The sequence below is a fragment of the Clytia hemisphaerica genome, unplaced genomic scaffold, assembly GCF_902728285.1.
Source record: "Clytia hemisphaerica strain Z4C2 unplaced genomic scaffold, Clytia hemisphaerica genome assembly, whole genome shotgun sequence".
NCBI lineage: Eukaryota > Metazoa > Cnidaria > Hydrozoa > Leptothecata > Clytiidae > Clytia > Clytia hemisphaerica.
Window position 1 is genome coordinate 823228 of NW_027103648.1, and position 9608 is coordinate 832835.

Below are 9608 nucleotides of genomic sequence, written 5' to 3' on the forward strand. Positions count from 1 at the left end.
ACCGAAGAAAATTTCAGGAGAAGTAAGCGTTTAATTCTCAAGGACTGGTCAACTCTCTCTAATTCGAACCTCTATTATTCTAATCTCTCTGTAATTCAAACTAGAACATCAGTCCTTTCAGATGGAAAGTCGTATAAAATGCTCTCTCGAATCTTTCATCTTTTCGAAGAGATTTAAAAACAATCTCATACGGGTTCTGGAGTCAATTCCAATCGATTTGTTAGCTTCGATTCCAACTTGACAAATATTACGAGAAAAATTCTAAAAAGATATTTACAATAGAAAAATGAAAATTAGATTTAGCATATTTATTTGACTAATATTGATTAAATATACTATCAACAAAATTGACACAACAAAAACAATGACACAACACGCTAAAAGTTTGATAGTCATGCGACGATTGGCACGTGAAATTACAATCCCGTGAAACACTCTATTGTAAGTGCTTCTTAGAACACTTGAGCCTGTTACGTTATTTTTCCCTGCATATGAGAGTCATTTTGATAGATTCTGAGGTAGCAAAGATGAATTGCTCAAGGTCCTCTAGATTGAGTTGAAAATTTATGTCTGATGGACAAAAAACAACAAATCTCGTAGCAAAGGCTGTACTCAAGAAAAATTTGTTCCCTAAATATTGAAAAACTTTAAGACACTTTTACAATGTAAAAAAGATAATGTTGGCCAAACATATATCAAAATCTACAAAAACAGATTTATATCTGATTCAGCAAGCCTCAAACTACCATTTTCGAAAGATTTAGATTTTTTTAATTATAGTCATATTTTGTGTTTCGTTGTACTAATCTATATTTTCAAGATTAATTCAAAAGCGTCTTTCATCAAGCACAAGTCCATACTCAGGTCCTATATCCTATCATTTTGGCCGTAGTGAATCTTCTTCTGTAAATTATAGCGTAACCAATGAACCCAAAATACACCACTGAAATCACCAAGCAATGTTCTGCCATGCAATCTTGTAAATTTGGTGCTAAAAACTCGCCGATAATATGAGCCGTGTTACCAACAGTACGGCGTACGCCCGCGGCATAGCTTTGCATATTTAGGGGTACGAATTTACCCGATAATGCAGTTAATAGCACTTGCTCGACTGACCAGCCAACACCAGTACAGATAGCAAATGTTATCAACATTAAAATACCAAATAAATGAAATTGAGTCATTATCACTGACATAGTCATGGCTTGTAGGGCAATCACCATGGCTGATGATCCAAACACAATAAAATAAATCTCATTGTTAAAATAATTTAATTTCGTCACTAAATACATTGTCAGTGAAAAGAATACAGCATTCATTGTATAAATCATACCAACATACTTGAGTGCGATTTCATAAAATCGGTTTGCAATGATGGGAACATAAATAGCGTTAAAAACACCTGAAAAATAATTTACCACGAATGTTATGCTATATATAAACGCTAAATCACGATTGAATATAAGTTTCCTTAGTGGTAGCATTTTATCATTAGCTTGTTCCACATTTGATTGAATTTCTGATTCGGTTTCACCTCTTCGTCTACCATCTTGGATATCACATTCGTTTTGAACCAATGAATTATTTTTCGATAAATCACATACCACGAAATAAGATAACACACTTCCAAGAAGCCATAAAAATCCAACGATAATAAAGGGAAAATTATCATCTTCCAGACGTACACCAGCGTACAATTCAAAATTCACCGGACCACAGATGGTGATTAAAATCGGACTGATAATATAAGATACGAAGAAAGCTGTCATGAATGTTGAAATTTTAGGAACCACTTCTTCTTTACGGTAAATGCGCATCGTTTCTCCGGATAAGGTAGATACTAAAGAATCGCCGAAACCTTGCATTAAACGACCGATAAGTAGCACGAAAGCGTATTTTGATGTGGCGTAAATGAGATTTCCGAGCGATACAAAAAGACATGTCGCAATAAGCACTAAACGGATATTTTTAGTTTGATCAGCATACCTGGAGACTGTTAAGCAGCCTATATTGGAGGTTATGAAGTACGAACTGGCAATCAAACCATACCAGATATTCAAATGTGGTGTTTTGAGATTCTCTTTTAAGTAAGTGAACAGTGTTGGTAGAGCGATACCACATTCTAAGCCATTTATACTGATGATTAGACAGAAGGCGAGGAAGGTTCGCCGACGCTGGACTTTCCATTTCTCAAGACCTGTATTAGATTCAATACTGTTCTTTTCGCTTCCACGCAATATTGGCGAATTTAGGTTTTTACGTCTGCTGGTATCTTCATTGGCCATCGCTAAAGAAAATAACTCCTCTTCTATAAACCTTCTGCTAAGAGAGATTTGACAACATGATCAAATGTAAGGTAGTTAAAAAATAATTCGATCATCTAATTCGCAAGCTGGACAATTATCTCATTTAGTGTTAATATAGAATGAATTACTTGTATTTTGATAAAACTGATATTAAACATAAAATGGTCCATTAAAATTAACCACAAGCATAACATAACAATCTTTTTTATCGAAGATATTTGAGAATCGCATCAGGTCAGCCATCAATCTACACGTTTTTTATACGAACAAACTATATAGGACTATGACGTCTTTTATGCGACGCAACCAATCCTGGTCCATTTCAAAGAGTGAAGTATTTTAAGAGTTTTTCATGAGGGAGTTTTTTCACTAACACTTATACCAAACGAAAGCTCTCAAAAACGATATAGAGGACTTTTAAGTGAACATACATGTAGTTGATTTCCCAATGTAGCTTGAGTAAATCGACCGGAAATGACCTCAAAACATAATTTGACGTTAATTTTCTCGAGAAATCAACTATACCCACTTAAAAGTCCTTTACTTCGTTTTTTGAGAGCTTTCGATTGGTATAAGTGGTTTTGGGTTTGATGGATTTTGATTTGATTTGATTTTACTCTTGTCTCCCGAATAGATGTCCCCCCGCTAATTGTTAAGAGAAAAAAAATCCACCCCCGCTAATTAAACTCGAATAATTCAATATTTTACTACAGTGTAGATAGACCTTAAACTTGTTAAAATTTTCCTTTTTGTTAGTATTGGTTTTTATTTTACGTGTTCATTTGTTAAAGTTTCTTTGTTTTGTTGAAATTGATATCAATTTAAAAAATCTGTCTTCAAATTACCCACCCCCCTCTTATTAGAATTTAGAAAATTTTCCTACCCCCTGCCTATTCGGACCCCCCCCCCCGTCTATTCGGGAGACAAGAGTAGGGCGGAGTCAAGGGGATTTGCTTGTGACGTCAGTTTTTGAGTTCTAGAAAATTTTCGAAAAACTTTGAGGAAAATAGCAAGCAAAATAAAAAAAATTGCGAATAGACTGTAGGAATGTAATCTTGTCGGAATTTTGTTTGAGCGAAGAGGCGTTTTTATTCGAAAGTGGACCAGTAATTTCTTATTGAATAAAAAGGAATACTTAAAAATAGAATTACGTAACATTTCGTAGTATTAATTTCTTAACTATCCAAAATGCCAAGATCGGCATACTAAATAAATAGCACACTGTCCATCACTAATAAATTTGCTTTATCATAAAGTCAGTTTTTGTTTATTCATTGTGAAATATATCTCTTTCCGTTTTTTTTGTCGTGAAGTGATAAAATGGTCAGTATATATGGCCAACATTGTTTAAAGTTGTAAAATTCACAATAAATAACTCTCGAGATTTTAACAGGATTACAGTCATAGCCATTCCCTTGAAATTCGTAACCACGGTGCGTATTTTCGTATTGGATTAATTACCCAAATAGCAAAACGTTCCCAAAACATGGAGCCAGCAACCACAATAATTCAATGCAATTATACATTTGCAATCGCATCAATATAAAGTTGATAAGTTTTCGCATAAAACCATAGTTCCAAACGCAATGCACGAAAAAACATTTTAAAAACTGATCTTTGTGTTCCATAACCATGGATATACTTAATCATCTAGGTCAATTCACGATATGTACCACTACAATGTATTCTACGGAACCAACAGCTTATTTGTTGAAAGTGACGTATTAACTGATTTTACGTCACTTATAACCAATCAGCTGTTGGGTCCGTGATGTAATGTCAGAAGATATTGCAATGGTGCATATCATGAATAGAATGAGGACAACAAAGTAAAGCTCTCCAATAAGGTGCAACCGAAGGCTAGAGTTGAAGCTCGTATATAGTATTTGACGTGTTCTCTACATAAGTTGCGCGGCCCGCGTAGTTTTCATACAAACAGTGGATTGGAAGTATAATTTTCCACCAAAATTCGAAAAATTGTAAAACATGAAAACAAAGAAAGTTTTAATATTCAATCCGTCAACCAAAAACACGCCGTAAATTTTGAGACTTCACTTTGTTTTTAGCTTGGAGAAGATTGGAGATTTGACTCTAACCTTCGGCTTGAAACTCAATGAAGCTCTCATACCCATCATATTGGTTGAAAACTCTCTGAACGGCGATAAACTCTAGTCCTTCTTTAAAACGTATACGTCTTCTTAACTTTGGCAGCTAAAGCAATGTTGGGCATCAAGATGTGATCCACCATGTACAACAGGAGAGCGATGATAAAGAAAAGGGCGATGAAAGCTGCGTACAGGATTCGAGGGATTGCCATATTGTCTACTACCTGCTAACCATAAAAGAAAAATGATTAATTATTCATAAATTATTGCCTAGGCATCCGGTCTTTGAAATCCAGGGTTGAAATTGCCAAGGTTTTTTAGAAAATCTAAATTATGCTGAGTAAAAAAAAAGTGGTTGTATGCTAGAATTTCAAGTTGTTTAATTTTGTGGCCATTTGAGGGCCGAGCCTTTAGCAACTCGGATATATAGCCGTAACTAACTGGTCATTAGCAAGTTTATGTGTGTTTTTTCTACGACGGAGACGGTAAGGTTCTATTTGTCAACATCCTGACTGACTGAGGACGACGGCAAATCAGTACTTTTACCGTCCACGATTTCACGGGCCAGAGCTGCGGGGTTTTCCAAATCACGTCAGTTACTCCGTCGTCCTCAATAGTACAAAGACATAAACTAGTCATTATCGTATAATTAAAATATGATCACCTCATTTGCAGTTGTAGTATCAGGGCCATTTGCATCTTCTCGTGGGTAGAACACCATTGCCAGAGTTAAGATGACCAGGAATGCACAAACACCAAATACTCCACCACTATAAGCCACAAAAAATGCAAAATGAATGGATTAAAGATTATCCTTTAAAAACCAGGATAGAATTTTATATTCCCAAATAATTATTTGTTAAGATAGAGAAAAATCGTCACTTTGTGGAAAGTAATACCAAGCTTATGTATGTGAGTTTTTCTGCAACGGAGATGGTAAGGTTCTAATTTGTCTATATCCTGACTGACTAAGGACGACGGTAAATCAGCACTTTTACCACCCTCGAATTTGCGGGTCAAAACTGCGGGCTATTCCAAATCGCTTCAGTCACTTTACCGTCCTAAAAAGCGCAAAGACATAAACTCACTTGGATAGGTCTTTTCAATAAATTATTTTGAGTGCAAGGAAGTCATTACCAAGGTAATCAAATCCTTCAGTTTCACTTTATAATAACTAGAGTAGACTTTTTATGAACTCCTTTGGGAATCAATCACGATAGTAATATTTTGAAAACGAAGAGTTGCTCGTGACGTAGTTTATGAAAAGGTCTATCAGAGTGGTCCCTTCCATGTCCTTGATAATTGTCCGTCTTTTTTAGATTTAATTTAACTTTAATTTCAAACAAGCATTATGCATTTTCAAAGACAAAAAGTTTTTTCATTGAGGAAATTTCCTAAACTCAAATTTTTTGGCTGAAGTATTAAATTTTGAAGGTAAAAACGTAGCCACAAATCATTTGGGAGAAAATATTGGCAAAAGATTCGTCGGTAACAAATTTCGTCACTAACCTATTTTTTTCGTCATTTTTCACAGACGAAATATGTTACCAACAAATCTTTTGCCGATGATAAGGTATTATATAAAGTCTACTTCATTGACTTACGATTTGCCAGATCTTGAGAGTAGCAAACAAAGAACGACACCGAGGATCCATAACACACCAATCGCAAACAATCCACTTCCAATACCGAACACTAATCCCATGATGCTTTGCTTCACTGATTGTAAATCAAGTTTCTAAAGCACAAAAAGGAAAGGATTTGTGATCATATAATCATTTTTTAAAGATAACTCGGAGAGTCAAAATCGAATCCTGATTTCTAATTATTACAGATATTTATATAATGAAACAATTACAAAAACTAATTATCTCAGACCATGTTCAGACGTTACGGTTCCGTTCCGTTCCGAAACGGTTCCGAAACAAGTGTGAACGTCAAAATTCGAAACGTCAAAAAAGAAGACGTTACAAAGCAAAAACAGATCGAAAAGGTTTCGCTCCACTTTTTTCATCGGAACGGAACTGATCCGGTTTTATAGCTCAGAAGCGTTCCGAAACCAATATGAACACACTCGATCCGTAACGAAAATTATACCGGATCGAAACGAAACAGTAAAGTGTGAACATGGTCTCATCAGAGATTTGGGAAAAGAGGATAAGAAACGCCGCTGCCGCTCACTGTTTTCCTATTCTTTCCCATTGAATTCGGCACCCTTTGAAGAAGCAAGGCTGTAGAATAGTTGAGCAAGAAGGAAGACCGAAACAAAATGGCGTTACGTACAGGTTATCCAATGTTCAAGTCCAAGAATAAAGTTTTCCAGTGAGTTTTTTGTGAAAAAGAGACTGGGGAGTGAAACTTTAATCTTTTGGGGGTTTGCCCTGAGAAAATCGAGGAAAATCATTCTATATTCTGGAAGTAAAGATGGCGGACATGAGGCATGCTTGAAATTTTGAAAAATTTGAACCAGTTTGGACCAATTTCTTTCTGGCTTGTATTGCACTGAGTGAATTTTTTGTGTTGCAGACATAATTTTAATGGGTAGTAGGAAGGTTGATTGTGACTACCTATAACTTAGTTTTCCAGGGCACTTCTCGGCATTTTGATTTAAGATGGGCAAAATGGATTGATAATTTTGTTATTTTTTTTTCAACTGTTAGATGAAAAAAATAGTGTAATCTTAGAAAAACTTCCTCCATGGTAATGGAATTGAGATTCAGTAAGTATACTTGATTTCCTCTGTGGTACTTTTAGCTTTATCTAGGGAAACCATTGACTTTTGGGTTGGAAATTTCAAGTTTCAACAACAAAAACATCTCAAAAAAAACCAACTTTGACATGTGATATTTATAAATTGTGACTACCTGAAGGGCCATGATTTTGACCAGTGAATGGATTGACTCAGAGGGTGCAAGGCTTTGGTACTTTTACATTCAAAATATTATTTAGTCCGTGGAATTTATATTTTGTATTTAACGGATTAGGGTAATTTCATATACAGATTTTCATTTTATATATTTTCAGGCTAGTTATCATATTCTTTGTGAAATGCTGTTAACAACACCGTCCCATAGAAGTATTGGCCATCCAAGTACAGGTTACCGATGCAACGACGATTGACTCAAGATTCAGACATTTTTGCATGTTGACTGTCACGTTTGTTCTCTGCAGTGCCAGCAGGAAAGATCTGCTAAAAGATGATTGGGAACTGATGAAAACTTTACTTGTATTATTTGACTCAACAGAAACAGAATGGAATAATAATTCTATGGTGTTGATGTTATATTTATGGAAAAAGTGGATTTGAGCGGTTGGACCTGTATGCCCTTTGAAAAAGGGATGTCGATATACTTATTATTAAAATGTTCAATGGAAAATTGGGGATTTCGATATACACATTATTATGTAAATGTTCTCTGGCGAAGTGGATTTTGATGCAACTTCTTTTTGGAATCTTTATTTCGATGTTTGTTTTTTATCCAGGTTGTCCTTGGAAACTGAATTTTGAGGCATAAATACATATTGCATGGTATAGATGAAATGGATACCATGCTGTGATGATAAGTCTACTTGATTTGTCTATATTTTGATTTGGGGGCTTTTGCCCTGGAGCTACCCCTTAATTTGGGATTGGAAGCAGGTCCAAACAAGTCATCAAAGCAGGGAACATGTAGGCCAAAATTACCAAATGTAAACAAACCAGGGAGAGCCAGAAATGCTTCTATGATTTAAATTTCAATTGTACACTGGACTGTTTTGACAATCACATATTTTCACAGTCTGATATTATCTTTTTCAAATTTAGATTTAATTTTTTTTTAGCATTGAGTCACACACCTTTTGCATTTAGTGTTCATGGAGCAATAATACAATTTCTAATCAGCTTTCAAGTCATAAAATCTGTATGAAATGTACTACTCAAGAACAAAGTTGGAAAGGCTTTGGTCATTTTTATCGTATATCCAATTTTTTAGTAAAGTTCATGCTCTGCAATACACATTGATTTGAGGTGTTTTAAAGGCCTACTTTAATCGTAGAAATTTTAGCGAGATTAATTTTAGCGTATATTAGCGAGTCAGGAAAATCTTGATTTTTTTGGGATTTATTTTAGCAAATCACGATTTCAAAAAAATTTCGCGTCGATAAATTTCAGCGAATACTCGTCTGACAAAAACTTTCGTGTGGATTAATTTTAGCGAGGGCAATGATAATGATTTTTAATAAAACAAGCTAGATGCTGAATGGACCTACCTGATGATGAAAGTTAGATAGCAATGCGAGGAGAAAAAATCATTCAGAAAATATAGCGTTTAGCGAAAATGCATAATGCAATAAATTCATCATTGATTGTTGATAAGGGGAGAGGGAAGGGTTGTAGGGAAAAAATAAATAGAAAGTTCTGGTCGCAAAAAACAGTTTTATTGACAATTGTATCATGCTTGATGGTGAGCATTGTTATCAATAATGTTTTTGTGTCAAAAACATAGAAATACAAGGAAAAAAATCTAATGAAAATCTACAATAACGGCGATTTCCGGCATTTTAAACCGGAAAAAAAAATTTCTCAAAAATCGAACTCACCGAAATGAATTTTTTTCGAAAATCGGGCTCCGTCACATTTTGGGCATTACCATTTTGCATCTTTGTGCCAAAAATTAGGAAAAACTAATGAGCCAATCCCGAGAAAAGCTAGTAACGAACGAACGAACGAACGAACGAACACGGGTTAATTTATAGGACCTCCAAAGGTAGGTCCAAAAATCAATATAGTCACATGTATTTGTAACACATTTCTTGACTAAGAATAGAAAAACTTGGAAATTTACGCCCCCATTATTAGTTTTTGAAAAAATTACGAAAATGATAACAAAATGATCAAAAATGAAAGAACAAGCAACATGCTGAATGGACCTACCTGATGATGAAACTTAGATAGCAATAAGGAGAAAAAAATTCATTAAGAAAATATAGCGCTTAGCGAAAATGCATTAAATGTCATCATTGATTGTTGATGGGGGGGAGGGGTTTAGGGAAAAAAGAAATAGAAAGTTCCGGTTGCAAAATTGCAAAAGTTTTATTGACAATTGAATCATGCTTGATGGTGGCATTGTTATCAATATTTTTTTTAAGTGAAAAAACAAAGAAATGTATGGAAAAAGCCCAATTCAAATCTGCAAAAAAGGCGATTTCCGGCATA

General features: G+C 34.8%; 2 protein-coding genes across 2 annotated transcripts in view; both read right to left on the reverse strand.

Moving 5' to 3' along the window:
* Window positions 1–860: 860 nt before the first annotated feature.
* LOC136803068 (uncharacterized) lies at window positions 861–2285 on the reverse strand. Its single transcript, XM_067059819.1, has one exon. The coding sequence runs from the start codon at window positions 2283–2285 to the stop codon at window positions 861–863; it is 1425 nt and encodes a 474-aa protein (XP_066915920.1).
* A 2183-nt stretch (window positions 2286–4468) lies between these two features.
* Window positions 4469–9608, reverse strand: part of LOC136803022 (transmembrane protein 218-like) — a 29451-nt gene continuing 24311 nt past the window's right edge. The window contains exons 2-4 of the mRNA XM_067059772.1: window positions 6016–6149; window positions 5076–5181; window positions 4469–4635 (exon numbers count right to left, since the gene is read on the reverse strand). Of these exons, the coding sequence (XP_066915873.1) occupies window positions 4486–4635; window positions 5076–5181; window positions 6016–6116 (357 nt within the window). The 5' untranslated portion in view covers window positions 6117–6149 and the 3' untranslated portion in view covers window positions 4469–4485. The remainder of the gene's footprint in view (window positions 4636–5075; window positions 5182–6015; window positions 6150–9608) is intronic.

Excerpts from the sequence above, each read along its gene's own strand:
- LOC136803068 (XM_067059819.1), bottom strand. The coding sequence starts at position 2,285 with ATGGCCAATGAAGATACCAGCAGACGTAAAAACCTAAATTCGCCAATA.